This window comes from Chaetodon auriga, chromosome 4 (genome assembly GCF_051107435.1).
Source record: "Chaetodon auriga isolate fChaAug3 chromosome 4, fChaAug3.hap1, whole genome shotgun sequence".
Taxonomy (NCBI): Eukaryota; Metazoa; Chordata; class Actinopteri; order Chaetodontiformes; family Chaetodontidae; genus Chaetodon; species Chaetodon auriga.
In genome coordinates this window covers 19,260,691-19,279,045 of record NC_135077.1, presented here as the reverse complement: position 1 = coordinate 19,279,045, position 18,355 = coordinate 19,260,691, and the positions used below count along the sequence as shown (strand labels likewise).

At 45.7% G+C, this 18,355-nt stretch overlaps 1 protein-coding gene across 3 annotated transcripts in view; it reads right to left on the bottom strand.

Moving 5' to 3' along the window:
* The window catches only part of fbxw7 (F-box and WD repeat domain containing 7), a 111,336-nt gene that overhangs the window by 10,222 nt on the left and 82,759 nt on the right, over window positions 1–18,355 (bottom strand). For 2 of the 3 annotated variants that reach the window (XM_076728648.1, XM_076728649.1), the window contains 6 exons: window positions 11,017–11,099; window positions 9,525–9,666; window positions 6,222–6,356; window positions 3,909–4,032; window positions 3,603–3,739; window positions 2,838–2,951 (listed from right to left, as the gene is read on the bottom strand). In XM_076728648.1, coding sequence (XP_076584763.1) covers window positions 2,838–2,951; window positions 3,603–3,739; window positions 3,909–4,032; window positions 6,222–6,356; window positions 9,525–9,666; window positions 11,017–11,099 — 735 coding nt within the window. Of the gene's footprint in view, window positions 1–2,837; window positions 2,952–3,602; window positions 3,740–3,908; window positions 4,033–6,221; window positions 6,357–9,524; window positions 9,667–11,016; window positions 11,100–15,227; window positions 15,812–18,355 lie in introns of those variants that run through there. The other variant, XM_076728650.1, reaches the window with a different exon arrangement.

Sequence of the window (18,355 nt, the reverse complement as noted above, 5' to 3'; positions counted from 1 at the left end):
GACAGAGCCTTCAGGTGTCGTCTTCAGCTGGAAAGCAGGCTTTCTGAAATTCCCGCAGACCACAAATCTGAACCTTTTATTTCAAAGTTCAATCTCTGATGCAACATTTTCACCACAATCAAATCCCCATTGTCTCAGCTGATCGCTAAGCAACGGCCCAGTTCTTTCAGAGGTGTGGAAGCATTTAAATATAATGTGCTCATATAATAACTCCCTGATTGCCTCACAGCAAGGGTTCGGTTTTCAATCAGGGTTCAATGTGTTTTATATAACAAGATTAATCAAGCGCAAGACAAAACTGGCAGTGAAGAAGAATCATTAGCAAAATGCCACACAAACACCTTCAAATTTGTTAGTCCTTGGCGAGACTGCGCTGGAGTAACTGTGTCTGATGAACGTTTGTTGAACATTTTATAATTTAAGCCACGTCCATGCAAATAACCCTCTCGACAACGGACGCTTTGCCCAGTGAGTTTGAAACATACATAATGCACAAACCAAAAAACGGATTCATTAAACTATTGATAACAACATCTGTGTCGACCTCGTCAGCATCATATCCGATGCACTGTTGAGAGATGGGTTGGGGATACTGTGAGTAGAAAAAAACAGAACATTTTGGTGGTTCGCTGCACGCTGTCCCATCACGGGAACTTTCTGATCGCTCCAAACTGAACACAAGACCTCCGAGTACAAGTGGCCCAAGTGGCCGAGGAGAAGTGTTGCCGCCGCTCTACCTCTGGCACAACTTGTCCATGCTGTGACCAATTTCTTTCTCCATCCCATCAATTTGAGTCCTCTACCTGCAGCGCAAGCCACCGGAGCAGCATTTCAAGTCTCTCCAGTGAAGAAAAGGACAGATGTCGCTGCTGATCTCCGAGAGTATGAGCCAATTTACCCTTATAATCTGTAATCGTCCACCAAAGTCATTGCTGGTTTGCGGTGGCTGCTTTTTCTGATGGATGAAAAACGACCCGAAATCAAATGAAACGTCTTTTCAGAGCATGTAGTTGATGGCGCAAAGAAGAGAAAACCACGCCTTCAACCAGCATTGAAAGACTAACATCAGAGCTCTTCATCCCTGCTGATCATTGTGCTGCTACGTCTTATTGATCCAATTCTGAGGAAGACCCGAGCTGTGGCGTTAGCGGCTGAGCTTTCTTTGAAGTTAAAGGATTTATGCAAAAGATAAAAAGGCGCAGCCAAGGTCAAACAAAGCACTTTGAAAAAGGAAGGTTATGGAATATATATATCCCTAAAAGCTTGGCTGTTTGCAATGTGAAGACACGAGGAGTAGGGATTTGCATGTGGACTGGGAGCCACACGAGGCATTCACCCAAGGACCACTGCAAACCGTCCAACACCTCGAGATCCCTGATAGCCTCTTTACAGTCCTGCATCTCACGGGACAAACTGATGGAGAGAAAAACGCAGCAATCAAGTCCTCAAATAGGCTGGCAAAGACTGTAAAGAATGTTGACAGCGGAGAGGAAAAACAAATGCAGCTGCTGGTAATCCCATTGTACTTTTACTTTACAGTTTTACTGGCATTGACAGCCACTTCGCCTGAAATGGTCGACTAGGCTTAATTGGCCATTCCTCTCGAGTGAGGGATTCTCTCTCTGGTGTTGAGAGCTAAGGAGGCAAAGAGATGAAATCCACAGAGGGAATGTGCTCTGAATGCAGCACCCAAACAGAAACGGATTTAGGCTCATCTCTTCCTCGTGACTAATGTAAACAAACAATTCTGAGTCGGATTAGCGTTGTAGAAACCACAGACGATACGCTGCGCGTCTGTGTGACGCAACTCTGGATGCAGGGTGGTTTCACGAGAAAGCAGTTGAGCCTGCTGGTGATGTGACTCATCGCAGACTTCCACCACCGAAATATGGAGCCACCACAGCTGTAACTCAACAACCTGTCATGCAGATATTAGACTTTGGGTGAAGGAGAGCCAAATCGTGCTCCATGCCTATCGGATGACCTTGGCGAGATCTGTTCAGATCAGCAAATGCTGTGACTGATATGCGTGTAATCACTCGTGGGCTGGATGCCAACTTTACTATCTGTTAGGCCGAGTCTTTGCAGCAGTGAAAAGCAGGCTCTCTGGTCTATTGTGTCCGACAGAAAGGGAAACCTGCTGCAGTGTGATCATGCAGAATATCAATCTCTCTAAGGGCTTTTTTTTTTTTGTGCATGTGTTTTTATTTTTGTGAAACGAACCAGCAAGTTCGCAACCAAACCGGATCTCAGTTATTTACCAAGAGAAAGTGAAAGGAATAGTGTGGAGATGAGAAAAATATGCAATAATGCTTTAGAGAGGATTTTTAGTTAAAAAAAAAGGCTCTTTTGAAAATGGAGTCCAACATTGAGGCATGAAAGTGCTGCGATTTACAACAGTCTGTGAACCTCTCTCCAACACAACAGTACAGCCACTGCCTTCCTTTATAATACACAGCGTAAAGCTGCAGCACAAGGCCTGTGTGGCTGCACCAGCTTCAGCAATGAATACTAACAGCACTTGCGGACATGTGCTGTGTAACAAGTCTGCTAAACGTAAGAGGGGAGAGCAGGCTGAGATGGCCTTGCCAGGATGTTTTTATGTGACAGAGCAAATGTTACTAATGACCAGCTATCAGGTTGGTGGCAGCTGTGCAGATACAGTCAGGTGTCCCATGTGAGGCCATTAGCTAAATGTACAACATGCTATATACAAAGGCTTGTGAGCATTAAATGATAATTTAAATGAGCGTCTCCTTCACTTCCCATTCAACAACTCTGAGAAATGAAAGGATGAAGCAATGTTCGACTGAAGAAGAAAAGCAGTAAACTCATACCTTTCCCGTGATGGCCGACCAGACTTTCAGAGTGTTGTCGTCGGAGCCGCTGACGATGCGGTTGCCACAGAACTGGAGGCAGGTGATCACATGGTCATCGTGACCTTTCAGCACCTTTTAGATGAGACGGATAAAGAGAGCTGCAGTGAGAAGGACACGGAGGACAGGTGGACGTGGAATGACAAAGCAACTGGCAAGAACGGAGGCGGACACTGACACGTGTCTCCTGCTTTATGCATCAAAGACCAGATAAGAGGGAAATGTCATCGAGTGCTGCAGGTGTACACAGCTCTTTAAGCAGAGCTGTGTGTGTGTGTGTGTGTGTGTGTGTGTGTGTGTGTGTGTGTGGAGTCTCTGCAGGCTAATAATGGGTCACAGGACTGCAAGCTCAGCAAACACTGTATATGCAAAGGAGTATGAAGAGCACACACGGTAACCAAATTTACATCAGCGGCGGCCTAAAACGACCCGAGGCCGTTTCACACAAGGCCCATTAAGGATCAGCTCTGGCATGCTGGTCGTGCTTTATGGGAAACTTCTGAGCAGGCAAAAGACAAATGGAGTCTTTAGAGTGAAAGCGAGCAAGATCACCCTGTCCACCGGCTCCATTATCATTCAGCACGGAGCGCCGACCTGACCCATCACTAACTCCACACCTCACACTCTTATTGAACCGTCTCTTTTTTTTTGACTTAAAGTCATTTGATAAAAGATCCGTAAGATCAGCTTCCCTGCGGGGAATTAAAAGTTTGAAGGAAAAGCTACCTTGGGTGATTTGAGGTCGCCTCTCCTCCAGTTGGTGTCTATTCTGTGCTGCCTGATGTAGGCACTCTTCCAGGGGCTGTGAGTGAAGCCAGGCTTGACGATTTTCCTCTTCTTGAGGGGCAGAGGCTCATCGATGCCTGTTAGGAGACAGAGACGGAGGCAGATTGGGCTAATGGGCTCGTGTTTTTGCTCTGACAGTCTTTTAAAAACAGGTACAACCACGTCTTGAATCACAGAGCTGACCCCAGCGGGGGCTTCAGACTGTTTCCGCTGGGTGTCGGCATGTTGCAAAGACGCGACTCTCACCTTCTTCCCTGCATTTCTCCCTCCACAGCAGGTTGTCTTCTGCCAGGATGCGCCAGTAGCGACACGTCTGGGCTGCTTGGAGGAGGTCCTTCGGTTCCAGGAATGACAGCACATACAAAGCCAGCTGTTGAAAGACAAGGACGAGGAATGTGAGAGGTGTTAATGGAAACGCAGACACAGAAAGGAGCCATTGTTCACTGCAGCAGGTAGACACAACAGAACAAACAGCACATGGAAGTTTGAAGCGAGTGAATCACAACAACAAACAGGAAGAGCTGAGAAAACACAAACAAACTATGTGCACAATATTAACATCGTGCATCTAACTGACAGTGGTAGACAATGGCATTACCACAGAATGAAATCAACATTTCTATTGAAAAAATCTACAAAAGGAGCTTCACACGGCAGCTAAAGGCGCCAGGGCTGCTGCTCGTCAAACCAAAGTCTGCATATAAAAGACACAAAACCTGGTCTAATGAGCGCAAATCTGGACCCCTGAGCAAGAGGAAAAGAGCAGTCATATATTTAGATAAAGCCCTTAACACGCAATGTCTGTTGCAACTATGACAATGCAGTGGATTAACCATTAGGTTAGGTGATTACTCTGTATCATCATAAAAAGGGGAAGGATTATGGGTTCAGTTTGCAGGATGAGATGTAACCCGGAGAGCAAATATTGTTCTTTTATTTATATCACAATAATCCAGGATGATAATGACTCACAACAAGCAGCGTGACAGATTCAGAGCCAAGTGGTGAACGTCAGGATGGAGTTGAAGGACAAACGTTCGGTTAGCTTGGAGAGTCTTTGTTTTGCTCTCAGATCTCGTCTCATGTTGGGCTGCGAGTGATGATTATTATCATAATCGATCAACCTGCCAATTATTCTCTGGACTAATCAGTCGTTCGCTGAGTAAAACATCAATAAAAACTGACTGCAATCCCTTTAAAAACTGTGTTCACTGACAACAGTTTTCTGAAATGTTTCTGAGTCGTGTTCATCTCCTTCATCCAATCGTGTGTTCACAAAGTGGTGAAGTCGCTTCATCCTCTATGATCGACTGAGCCTTTCCAGGATGCCCCTTTCATACCCAATCATGATCCTCTCACCTGTTACCAATGAGCCTGTTTACCTGTGGAATGTTCCAAACAGGTGTTTTTGGAGCGTTCCACATCTTTCCCAGTCTGTGAAACGTGTGGCTGCATCAGATTCCCAATAAGCAGATACAGCTTTTAATGATTTCCCACAGCCTGAGGTGATGTTTTCATGCAGTTTGTTCTGATCTGAACATCGTTGTGCATTTATGAAAAGTTCCTCAAAGACTTCTCCATATCTCCCGGTTAAATGTCCGACTTTCCGCAGTTCAAAACTTCTTTGGCGACATTTTAAGAGGATCATTATGAAGTCCTTATCTGGTGCTCGTCGGGTTTTCACAGTTTAGTTTTAAGGTTATTTCAAGGCACTTGCCCCAGACAGAACCCACAAACCTCCACATCCCTCCATCACCTGAAAGCCTGTCTAAGCCAGTCATTACCGGGCTGGAGGACATGCTAAAAGTTTTATGAATGGACCTCGAGTCAGTGATTGCTTTTTAAGCCCGACTTGCCGCCCTCTGCAGATTCTCTTCATAGTTTCAATTTCGACTGTATCTACAGTGCAGCCACAGGGATTGTCCCGTTAAAGTGACTTGACAGCACCACCCAATATAAACCCAGCAGCAGCTCTGGCAGAGGAGACACAGGATTATCAAAAGAAGTCACAGGGAACAGGACGTGAAAGAAGGAGGAACAAAGCGAAATGAAAAGAGAGGGCCCGTGTCCTGAGAACACACATGATGCTGGTGTATATTTGGCTTTGGAGGAAGTGGCGCCGACACCTTGAAATCTTGCATCCTATTGCCTCACACTCTACGATACCAACCCCCCCTTTCATCCTCACACCTGCCAGGCAGAGACAAGGTGTTAAGTATTTGATCAGCTACACCAGATACGGTGGATTGAGGCTGTTTTGTAAGAATCCCTTATGTGATCTTATCATCAGCGAGACACTTCAGATTGTTTGTATTGTCAGTTATGATGCGGAGCAAAAACAAGACTCCCACTATGGATGCCGGTAAACGACGTGAGGAAAGACGGTGACAGGATAAGGGCTGGAGAGGAAGCCTCGTCTCTGTCGTCATCCACAGATAAGTCTGCCACGAGGGAGATTCCTATTGGAGTTCAGGTCAGGAGGAGGAGGAACAGGAGGACAAGGAGCAGGACATGAAGCTGTGAATTGTTTAACAGGAAAGGGGGGATTCAGGGACTCACCTCTTTGGGCAGCAGGGAGATGAAGTCTCGCTGAAACTGCGGCTCGATCACCTGCATCATATGCTTGACTTGTGTGGGCTCACAGCTGTCAATCAACTCATCCAGCGCCAGCAGCTTCTCTGGGCCGGTCCAGCTCTGGAAAACACAGGAGGAGGAGGAGCGGCTTTTAGAGAACGACATGCTCTACATCGCGCTAATAAGTGCGTTCAAGCTCGACGGGAACAAAAGCTACACTACATATCATCAAAAAAAAAGGAAGTTAGACAAACGACTGGAGGTGTGTGGCTCAGTTGGAGAGCTTAGGATTTTCTTTTTCTTTAGAAATCAAACGTGCGTGAGCAGCTAGTACGGGGCGGCCAATGAAAACCTCCCAAAAAAAGAAACTGCAGGGTCAGCTCAAGATGAAACCCAGTAATCCTGACCCTCCAGAGGTTATGATGCACCCCTCTGGTCACATGTTTTGAAGCCTCACAAACGATTGTTGACGCGAGGCGACGGCTGGTGACGATGAAGAAAAGGCGCAGCTGATAAACACACTGAGCTGCAACGGCTGTCAGTTAGACCTGTTTCACAGAATACTCCTCACTGCTGACCTCCACCAGATTTTGGACAGTTGTGCATTTTGCTGCTGGACACTAAAGTGTCTAATAAACATGTTCAGCAGCACAAACAGCAGCATTCCTATAATTTACCTTGTATGTAATCATGTTAAGCCGCTTTGAGTTTTTCTCATGTATACACCAAATCCTGTAATGACAAACTTTCTACTCGAGCCGTCTCTGCACTGTGTTCTCCAGAAGTTCCCACAATAGAGAGAAAGATGTTTTCTGCATGTTGGCTATCACAGGTGGCCGTGCACTAGTTGAACACAGTCAGCAGAACTTCATTATACCTCCACATCTGGACTGCCACACCCAGCACAGCTGTAGACAGCTGAAACGCAGCAGCGGGGCAGTGCGGGTTGATTGTTGTCAAACGCCTCGGCGTGCTTGTGTACGCTCTCATTTTCTTTGATTGGAACGTCGTGGAAATATCTCGCCTCGTGCAGCGCGTCCAACACGCTAATGTTCCCTACGTGACCTCCGCAGCGGCTCTGAGCTGCTTGAGGCACCTGTCTATTTCTAGCAGCCAACACATTAGCGGAAAATGTGAACGTCAGAAACCAGACTCCATTAACGTCTCTGTGGGTTACTTCTTCTGCCTGAATGTTCTGCTCTTTAATGCTGCTGAAAAGCACTACACTATATGTACAGCCGCAGTTGTTTTCCTCTGTGGAGCGCTGAAATCTGACAATGATTACAGGCTATGAGGCGCGATGGAAACTCTGGCACACGCAAACCACCTGTAATTTGGCAGCTAAAAGCTTTAGCCAGAGGTGCTGGTCCTGGAGGTAATCAGGGGGTTCAAAAGTTGAAGCTGCATTGTTCCCTGTGGGGCTATAAACATTGCAGAATATCTCTGAATATTTATTTCAAATCAAACTTCAAGCGTTTCCAGGATAAAGTGGTGATTAATTGCAGTTTATTATTTTTGGTGAAGGATCTCCCCTCAGTGTCAGAGCAGCTGTAACACAAGCCAGGAGGCAACATCTGGGATCACAGTGCTGACACTTGAACATTCAGCGTCATTCGTTTGATCAGCTAATCATTGTGACGGGCTGCTGGTAAAATACTTGAGTCCAAACATCCTGGGAAACGTTCAAGAATCTGCTGAAAAACTCCTACTTCATTTCATAAAGACTGAATTCTTCAGCCTTCAAAAAGGCTGCAAGCAAAACACAGATTACTGAGCTACAAAGACACTGAGAAGGCAATTATTTCATCTTTTCTGCCACTCACAGTAATTCCCTTTGCCTTGTTGTTTTGATAATTTCAGCAGGAAATGGGCATGATTAAAGTTAAATTTCAAAAAGTACAGTGTAATTCCACATGTGCCGGTTTGCTGGTTGTATGAAAGGAAGTTTGGCATTTTGGAAAATATGCTTATTTTCTTTCTTTGTCACATAATAGCCCCAAACATAATCCCTCTTAAAACCAGAGTATGTTGTTTGTAAAATAAAGTTTTTGCACAGATTAAGCGAGACATATCTTGTTAATTAGTGAGCTTTAGAGGTGCTGCTAGGTGGATTCTGGAGTCTTTATGCTAAGCTAAGCTAATCAGCTGCAGCTTCACATTTAATGGGGAGAAATGAGTGGCATTGATCTTCTCATCTAACTCTGCAAAACGGCGACTAAGCGCATTTCCTAAAATCTCAAACTAATCCTTTCATGTAATATGTGACTTTGCCACGACCACGTGCGTCCTTGTGTTTGTCATTTGGAGAGCAAAATCCCAAAATAACAGCCGCAGTTTGGAGGTTTTTGTGGAAAACATTCTTTGTAGCTCCAGCGTGCTGCTTTGCAGTCGTGTCTCGCTCTCTAACAGGAGCTACAGGCTCGGACTGGACTGAAGAATGTACAGAATGTAAGTTTGAGGTTTAGCCGCCAGATTAAAGGCAGTACAGACACTGCAGCAGGGCTGGCCTGAGGATAATATATGTAAAATAAACACGGAGGTGTCACAGGTTCGCCCAGCTATTCAAAGATAATGAGTTTAAACTCTCTTAGGTAATGAAATCCATGGCAACCTATTACATAGGAAATCAGAGAGACCCCATCAAGGCTAATATGTTTAAATGACATCCTATTTTCCATGAGGTGTAGAACCATTAGAGCTGAAGCTAACAGGAAAGAAATGGCTCCATTATGCTGCATCTGTGCCCACAATGATAATATAGGGAAATTCATATAAAAAGTAGAGTAAACTGTTGTATGGAGAAATGAATTACTTTCCATCTTTATCAGTCTCTGGGCGCTGCACACGCTGAAGTGGCTCAAAACTAGATCAAATGACTTTTCTTGTTTATTTGCAAATCATGGGGACAAATAAAGTCTTCATTACTGTCCTTAAAAATACATGAGACTGTAGTTTTAGGCTAAGATCACCCTGCAGTGACTTTATGGTATTTGTTTCAGCAGATTAAAGGAGACGACGTGTTGGAGTACAGACTTCAGGTCTACAGTGGAAACATGTGATCTATGCATCTGCTTTTTTAGTCTGAACAGGTACGGCTAATTCCAATTCCACGCTACAGTGCCTATGGTAATGTGGTGGGCCAGAACAACAAGGCACCAATTATCTTTGAGGCTAAGTGAACATTGATTGGGCACAACATCTGCTTTTTGATGAGCTTTTGCTCGAGGGTTCAGCGCTGCCCATGAGGGAAAAGAAGAAGAAGAAAGAAGAAAAGCCGGCCGCGCTCACCTGAAATGTTCGGAGCCATTCCTGGAGACCCGTGGGTGGCTGGATTGAGGTGATGCGCCGTCTCTGCTGCCCCTGACCATTGGCTGTTCTGATGTGGCCAAATGTGGTGGGCGTGGCCGGACACGGGACAATTCCCGTCGGACTGCAATTAACAAGGAGAGAAACACCCTTAAAAACGAGTCATCGTGTGAGATCTCCACAGGAAAAGAGCGACGGCTGCACGCATCAGAGAGTACATGAAGCTGCTTTCAAGTGCTGTGGGAACATATAAAGGACACACACTGTTGACAATCATAGGCTCATTTTCAGGGCATTTAGTGGCTCCTGAGTGAGTTTTGCTGCACAACAAATAATCCTGACAAGAGAAAACACCAAAGATGGAACAGTGGAACAAATAATGTGACGTTAAATATTTAAGGCTGCACTTTAAACTGAAAGCATTTTTGCCCTTCACTGATTTGATTTAGCAGTAAAAACTTCAGCTGAAAGCATCCTGAGAGACAAATCCAAATCAAAACAGTCCTCTTTATGTTATGCTAATTCTCTACGTTAACCCTCCTTCTTTTTCCTTCTGTGAGCATGTGAGCAGACATGCAGTTATAATAATAAAGGTAAAATAATTCAGGATTCAAAATCAGCTCTGAACAGACGGTTCCAGCCTGAATGAATGAACTGAAACAAAACATTGTGGCTTCAGAACAATGAGGGCATTTTTATGTCCTTATAGCACATTTACAAACTGGGTGAAACCCAGCATCGCCTCAAAATCACAAACTCTGTAAATATTTGCCTGAAAGTACTTCCAAGGTATATATATTTTCGACTCAGAGACTTCAAAGTCTGCACAGTCCCACAGTTTTCTGCTCAGGTCCAGACTCCCGTTGTAAGAACCAGGATGTGAAAAGCAGCTCTGGACTTCAAAGGGCGCTCGTGCGCCCTCGTAATGCAGGGGCGGCGGGAGAAGCCGTCCGGTGGGCGCCCTCCACGTTCCAGAATCTGCTCGCTGACAGCAAAATGGAAAGCTGGGGGTCCATTTCATTATTGATTCATTTTTAATGGCAGAGGAAGCTGAGACGGAGCCGGTTACATGGCAACATTTACAGCTAAGTGGCTGTGTTCAGTCTGAATTTTAATGTGGCTACATGTGAACACGTGCATTAAATATTCAGGGTTGGAGAAACATCTGGGACTGCTGACTGGATGCTGGAGACGCGAAGTGATGTGAAGCATCATTCTCTTTGAAGACTCCAGCATCTTTGTTCATACCTCTTGATATTTTTAAGGATTTCTTTTCAGCATTTCTCTTCATGCTCGGTCATTTAATATGTGCAGAAAATGAAAATACGGCTTCCTAACATGTCATTTCTGCTAAGATCATTTGGACCCAAAGGAGGTAACAAATGCAAAACGCTGTAGTAGAAGTCAAACTGAGGAAAGATGTGTCTCTTATGAGCATCTGCAAGGTTTATGAATGAAGTCCAGGCTGCTTTACCTTGGATATTCCGGGCCTTTGCAGGGCTTTTTTCCTGAAGGGAAAGATCGGACCTCGGGGCCATGGTCCAACTTTCTCTTCATCTGAGAGAGAAAAACAGAAAAGAACATTAGAAACCATCACTGCAACACCAGAGGAGGCTGTACCGAAAAACAGAAAACAGAAAGCTAAATATTACATGACATCCATCAGAGACGCACACAGAAATGTACATGTGTGCCATGTAGAGTTTGTTTGGGGGGGGCAGCTCTGGCATTTGTTCTATAATCCATCATTTGTTCTCCTCTCTGATAACTTTTAGGGAGCAGCCGGCTCTTGAAAAGCAAATTTAAGCGAGGACACGGTTCATGGAAGTTTTTAAAAACAGGGATGGGAAGCAGAAAATTGCTTTTGCAAGTTACAGACTTTGTTAACATTATGTCTGAAATTCAGCATATTAAAAAAAAACCAGACACCACAGTCTTGCAACAGCTTTATGCAAATAGGAAATTAAACTTTAATGCACAGGCTAGAGATTCACTTTATTAACACGCCCCATAACAAAGCAGAGACTCTTCTGTAGGTGAAGCAGCTCGACACTGTGAGGATACAAAGCAGGAGCTTTCCTAACAGTGCTGAGCTTTATTTGGATTATTTTCCATTCTGGAGACACATGACAAGAGAAAACAGCGATCCCGGGGCAACCACACATGCCTTCCAGAAGCAATCATCCATTCACACCCAAAACTCTGTGTGCAGACTCTTCATGCACACTGAGTAACCACAAACGTGTTTCGGGGAGGCTGCATTCTGTTGCACTGAAGTATGATTCACACTGATATCTGAGAGAGAAAACACAGTTAGTCGCTTCTTTATCGCCCTCGATCACCTGCATGTGCACACAGCACCCGATCTCTGCTAGCACCTACCCCACAGCGCAAACAAAGGCGCCTGTGTGAGGGCCTGGGCAGGCCGCTGTTCTTCATCCCATGCCCGCCTCTTTGGCGAGGCCTCTCGCCACACATGCAAGTGATCACCATCTCATCGCCGATCCTTCAAGATCGACGAGCTGAACGTGGATTAGAATAAGATACACAGCTTGATTGTCTGGCCTTGTTTCTTGATTCATTAAATAGGTTTCATGTTGAAGTGAGAGGGAGATTTCAGATTTCATCTTCGACTAAAGCCAAAGATTCTTAACAAAAGAGGCAAAGATGAACCCCTCTCTCTCTGGGCTTCGTTTTAAGGAGTCTCCATACGTGTACACGCGCAGTGTGAGGGCATGTTTTGACTGAAAAACAGAAACGGTACAGGTGAATGATTTTTTTTTTTTTTTTTTTCCTGTTGTGGCGCAACAGTTCATGCTTTGCACTTTCATGGTCTGCTGTTACAGTCCAGTCTGTTGTGCTGCAAGACACAACCTGTGCAGGACAATTTGTTTCAGAACTTCCATGTGTCCTCCAGCTATTGTAGGGACTGATCATGGCTTGTTGAGAGCAGAAACCACATTCAGAATTAACTTCCCCCTCCCTTTGTGGAAAACAATGCTGTTTTCGATTCATTTTGGGGAGTTATTGTTGTGTAGACTACACAAGGAAACAGCGCTGGACGTTTGACTCCATACTGTCTGGCTTTACAGTGGCATGATTACATGTCTCCCCTCAAGATGTGTGTTTTGTTGTTTTTATCACTATAATTTGGTGAGTGTGTGTTTGTCCTCCCAGTGTTTCCAGCCTGAGGCTCTCATCTGAGTGTTGCAACATGTCAAAACAATGACGAAAGAAGAAAAAACGATTCAGCAACGCTGAATGAGTGATGGGTATCAATACGGGACCCTGACCTCAGTATCCAACAGAATGAATCAATGCACCAAGACGACTGACACAACCAAGGCTGGGGTTTCTACAGACGTGTGGACATGACCAGCACACCAACATGTACTGCAGGTTAGGTCCCCCCTGGACATCAGACTGTGATCTGACCAATGATTTGTGAGCTTTCCCTCACAGGTTAGCTCCTGTGTGCAGCTGCAGAGAGGATCAAGGGAAGAGCCATGAGTGATTCATTATGGGGACGTACAGAAAAAGCACTGGGAAAAGCATCACAAGTGGCAAAAAACATGCAAATGTAGTCTAAATGTTTTCAGCAGCTAGGCTGACATGCAGCTTCTGCTCCACTTGTCTGCGTTTAACATAGGACGGTGTGTTTGACTGGGAGGGTTTAGAAGTTATTCCTGCTCGTTTAGATCCAGCTCTTAAACCCAACTGCCTTGTTCTTAAAGCAGTGATCTCACTGCAATGGCAGTTCAGTAGCCAAGGAGAGCCTGGGTGTGTGTGAGCATGCACTGGGTGTGTGTGTGTGTGTGCGTGTTTTATGTGTGTGAGAGAGAAAAGGGGGGAGCGCTGGCTGGCTGGCTGGCTTTGAGTGTGTGCGCCTCTGTGTGTGCACATGTAAGAAAAGCCTCAAACTAAATGCGGGCGTGGAAGAAAAACAGCGTGTAACCAGCCTCTTCTTGTGTTTCAGCCTGGGAAAAGGTAACCAGAGAGCGCCGTGTTTGTAAATCACCACTAATCAGTCGTCCCCTCCCTCCTCTTGGCTTCCCCCCTCTCCTATCTGTCCAAAAGCACGACAGATGGATAACACGGAGAGTTAATGATATTTTAAAGACGCCGATCGCTCTTACATAATGTGTTGATTCGTTTCCACGCAGGCTACATCCTGCAGCATCAGTCACTTGAAAAATCTTTTCTCGTTTCTCAAACGCCGTTTCAAGCAGCCACGAAACAGTTTCATCACGTCAATCAGCTCTGCAGGAGACGCAGAAACACCTCTGACTACTGGCCATTTTGCGAAGAAATGGCAAGTTGTAGAACAGAGAAGGAACAGCTTCAGGAAATGGGTTTGAGTGTGTATTTCAAATAAATGAGAGACATAAAAAAAAATAAAACATCCTGATATCTGAGACTGAGCACATCCGCCAAATGGATGGAGAGCACAAATGAGTCACTGTTCAATTGAATAAACTATTGCCTATTGATTAAGAATGACATTTTCACTCCATCATTACGAGTAATTGAGTAAAAGCTTCAACACCACACAGACAAAGTGCACACAGCTATATATACACACACACACACACACACACACACACACACACACACACACACACACACACACACACACACACACACACCCTCCGCAGGGGCTTTTTTCCTCAGATTTTGAATGCTATGTGATTTGTTTACATTACACACTCTGCGTAACAGATTCCCTTTCATATTTTTTGTCTGTGCTCTGCATTTCCAACTAAGGGAGCATCATTTCATGGCTGCCATCCAGCATAATACACCCAACATCCTTGAGGATATTCTACCTCGCGCAGTCTGACACAGTGACCCATTATCTGTGGTTGGAGCCTGAGGCGAGTGCACAATGTCAGGGAATAGGCTACTCCAACAGGCGACAGCAGACTGATCACATGCGTGGATCTCAGGCAGTCACTTTGGTCAGTGCAAGATAAGCACTGCTGCATAATGTGGAAGCATAATAACCCTGCAAACTGGGGAGGATGCAGGGGGAAACTGGCTGTTTTTGTTCCTGGGGCTGATTGTTCTGTACAAAAGTGGAGGTCTGCATGTGTTAGAGCACACAGGGAGGTGATAGCAGCCACCTATATGCAGTATATATGTTATTAGCTAAAGCATCTACTAGGTTATGTGGAAGGGAGGACCACAGCTGAGGAGCAGGGAGCATCGAGCCAAAGCGGAGGAAAAATGGGATCTAATGCCAAGCAGACACGGGAAATCAGGAGTGTGTTAGGCGGAAATCTGAATATATTCTCATCCAGCATTGCAGAATTAAACGGCCATATGTGCCACAGCAGTAACCCCGATTACAAATACGACCAGCCCAGGATCGGTGCGGTTTATTTACGCGGCTGAAGTTGCTGCGAAGGAGGAAGAGAAGGAGGAGGAGGAGGATGCCAAAACGCGACGTGATGTTCCAACATTAAACGCAGCGCTGACAGAACATAACATAACCTAACATAAAGGCCCCGGCAATTAAAGCGGCGTCTCTGGGGGTCTGCTACGCCGCTGTTCATCCTCCGCAGTGGCCGCACAATCTGCCGTGAGAGGCGCGTCAAAGATAACGAGGGCGACAGAGCGAGTCAAACATGAAATAATGAGAGACGGGGCTGACGCGCGCACAACAAGCACAAGAAGCCTACTCACTTTGTAGAAAATCATCTTTAAAGTGCCGTAGAACCCCATCCTTGTAATCCGGTGTGTTTTCCCTTTTTCCTCTTCAGTGACAATCGGTGAAGTCCGGATCTGCGTGCGTGCTGGCGAGATGGCTCTGACGGTGTGAGGGCAGCGTACTCTCAGGTAAATCCGTCTCTGATGTGAACATGCTCGGGCACGTCACCGGACTAGCGTGCGTGCGGTAGATTCCCCCGGTACGGACATTTACAAAAAAAAAAATACAAATAGAAAATAAGGGGAAAAGCTCCGCCGCGTCGCGCCGACTTAACTGGGGCTCGGTCGGTGGGTGAACAATGCGATGCGACGATCCCGGAGGCGTGTGCGCCGCCGACCAGCCTCACCGAGCAGGGAGCGAACAGATGAGGGAGAGAGAGGGTGACACTCGGCGGAAAGGGGAGGAGTGGAGGGGGAGAGCGTCAGAGCGCAGAGCAGTGCCCTCTTCCTCTTCCCAGGCTGCACGGCGGCTCCTCCAAACAGGATCGGATTACAGCCTCCCCGCTGGAGACGGCAGGAATGGTGCAGTCCAACATTCAGCGCTGTGCGCGGCGCATCCTCTGCGAGCTGGAGACCGGGGACATGTGCACAGCAGAGGAGGCAGCGCGCACACACCGGGAGGGGTACGCATGAAAAGGTGGACCCCCACTTGTTGCAGAACCAAAACACCTCATCTATGCACCCCGCCTGAGGATGCTCTATTTCTGCTGTGGAAGCATCCTCACTTCAACACACTCTGCATCACATATTTATGAAATATAAATAGATTATAGTGGAGATTGAATCAAGTGAGCACATATGCCTCCTAAAGCATCCATACAGCACTGGGAAATAACTACGGACATTTACTCAAGCTTAAATTTAAGCATCCATTTTATGCTGCTTTGTACTTATTTCACAATGTGAAAAGGGGACATAATGCACATGGTTACCTTTCAGAGAAGGATTTAACACACAAAATATGATCAGTTGCAACTAATCATTATTTTCATTATCTATTCATCTGCAGAGCGGATGGTTCAGTCTACAAAATGTCAGAAAATGGTGAAAAATGTTGTTAAATTGCTCGTTTTGTCCGACCATCAGTCCGAAACCCCTAATTATTGAGTTTTTAATCATCTAAGACAAAGAAAAGCAGCAAATGTTTGCATGTGAGACGCTGAAACCGGAGAATATTTGGCATTTTGGCTTAATAAGTGATGTTAATGTATCCATAATGATGCTCCAGTGATGAACACTGATGGGGCCAGTGTGTATAAAGAGTGCTTTGACTGATATTGTGCAGGCTGCACTGAAGATTGTCAACACCGCAGCCAACAGATCACATGACAGAAAACAGTCTGCCATTATAATCTGTCAGGCAACAGCGTGAATGGATCCACGTCTGCTGCACCTGCTTATTTGCACACACATGGAACAGACCAATATTTGCATTGCAGTAGCAGGTAATGGGTGATAACACCTGGCCAGTTAACAATAATATGCTCTGCTGACGGCTTCACAACTGCTATTGTTACAACCAGTAAAAAACACAAGATGGCAGCTTTAGTTTAGAAATATATGAACGTTTAGTGCCTTTCGAGGCGTTCTGAGTTGTGACATAAAGCATATTTATCTTGTTTAGCTATGCAGGATAAACACACTCGAAGCTCTTTGTTTGATTAATTTGGACAAATTGAGAACAGAGAATATTAAACAGTGTTTCTGGCCAACTGTGTTGCGTGACTGTGCTGCAAGAGAACAAACCGGAGCACGTTTCTACGTTACGTTTCTGAACAATGACGTGTGGGCGCCGTTTAAATTAAAGCGTGAGTGTGCGTTTGCTGGCTCGCCGTAACACAAGTTTCTCCTGAAAAAATGTTTTCGATATCCAGTTCATACCAGATTGGACCACGCCATTATTTTCAGCGGACCTTGACCGTTTGCTACCCTTGACCTCACAAGACATCGGCATTAGATCATGGAAACGGGGGACACAATGGAGGGTCGTGGGAAGGGCCCTGTTCACAGGTGATGGAGCGCTGAGATCTGGCAGCCTTCCAGACGCTCCCGGCTTACACCTGTAATTACTGAGTGACCTGGCACAAGGGGGAACTTTAGGGCTCGTTACTGCAAAGAAAAACTTGGCAAGAGAGTTGTGGTGAAATCTGCCACTATGTCAGACAGAACTGTTGAGTTATTTTGGACGAGACAATAAATAAACCTGTGTGACACTTGCTTTCTGCAACCCTTGTAGCTTTCTGCATGATGACCTTAGACAGTGAGATGCAGGGTGTTACGCTGGAGGACAGTACAGGAGTTATACAGGAAATCATAAGGACTTGAGAGGACACAGCGCTTGAAGCATACACACAGAAAATCATTCAGATCGGTGGACGTCCGGGTGCGTCGGACAGAGCGGCTCGGGCTTTGTCTGTGTGTGTTTAAGGTGGCCCTCAGGAGAAAGGCCCCCTCGTAGCTCTCCGCTGGCTCAACCTTTACACAGCACATTGGAATGCTTGGCATGCGAGAGGACTTGCACTGTGGCCTTTGAATAGGCCGTGGCCTCCTTTGTCGCTCTCCTTCTGCCAGTTGGTAAAGCATTAACAGGCCTAACACTCCCCCCCCCCCCCCCCCCCCCCCCATACTGACCTCCTGCTCATCAAACTAAAATCCTGCTGGTCACACACAAAGCTCCAAAAAACAGTTCTCCCTCACACTAACCTCGATTTTAACCGTCTTCATTTGCCTATAGACGTCAGCTCATATCTGAACAGCAGTGGATGTATAGAAACACACTCACTGTATTGTTGTGCCGTAGATAGCTTGTGGGGAAGTGCAAATGCTGTCTCATCTGACTGTGAACAAATAATAGACGTCAATGCCAAGGTTTCAGCAGGCAGACTCCACAGATACGAGCCTGCAGATACGTTCAGCAGCCTTGGATGTGTGGAGATACGGGACGAGGCGATTAATGAATGGATGTTCCTCAGCAGTTTTTCTGATATTTTATGGATTAATTAACTCTTTAATCTATGAATGTCAAAATTTAATTATAGCAAATGTCAGCACAATTTAGCATAAAGCTAAATCTCTTTATACTGGCTGAATATGCCGACTCCTGC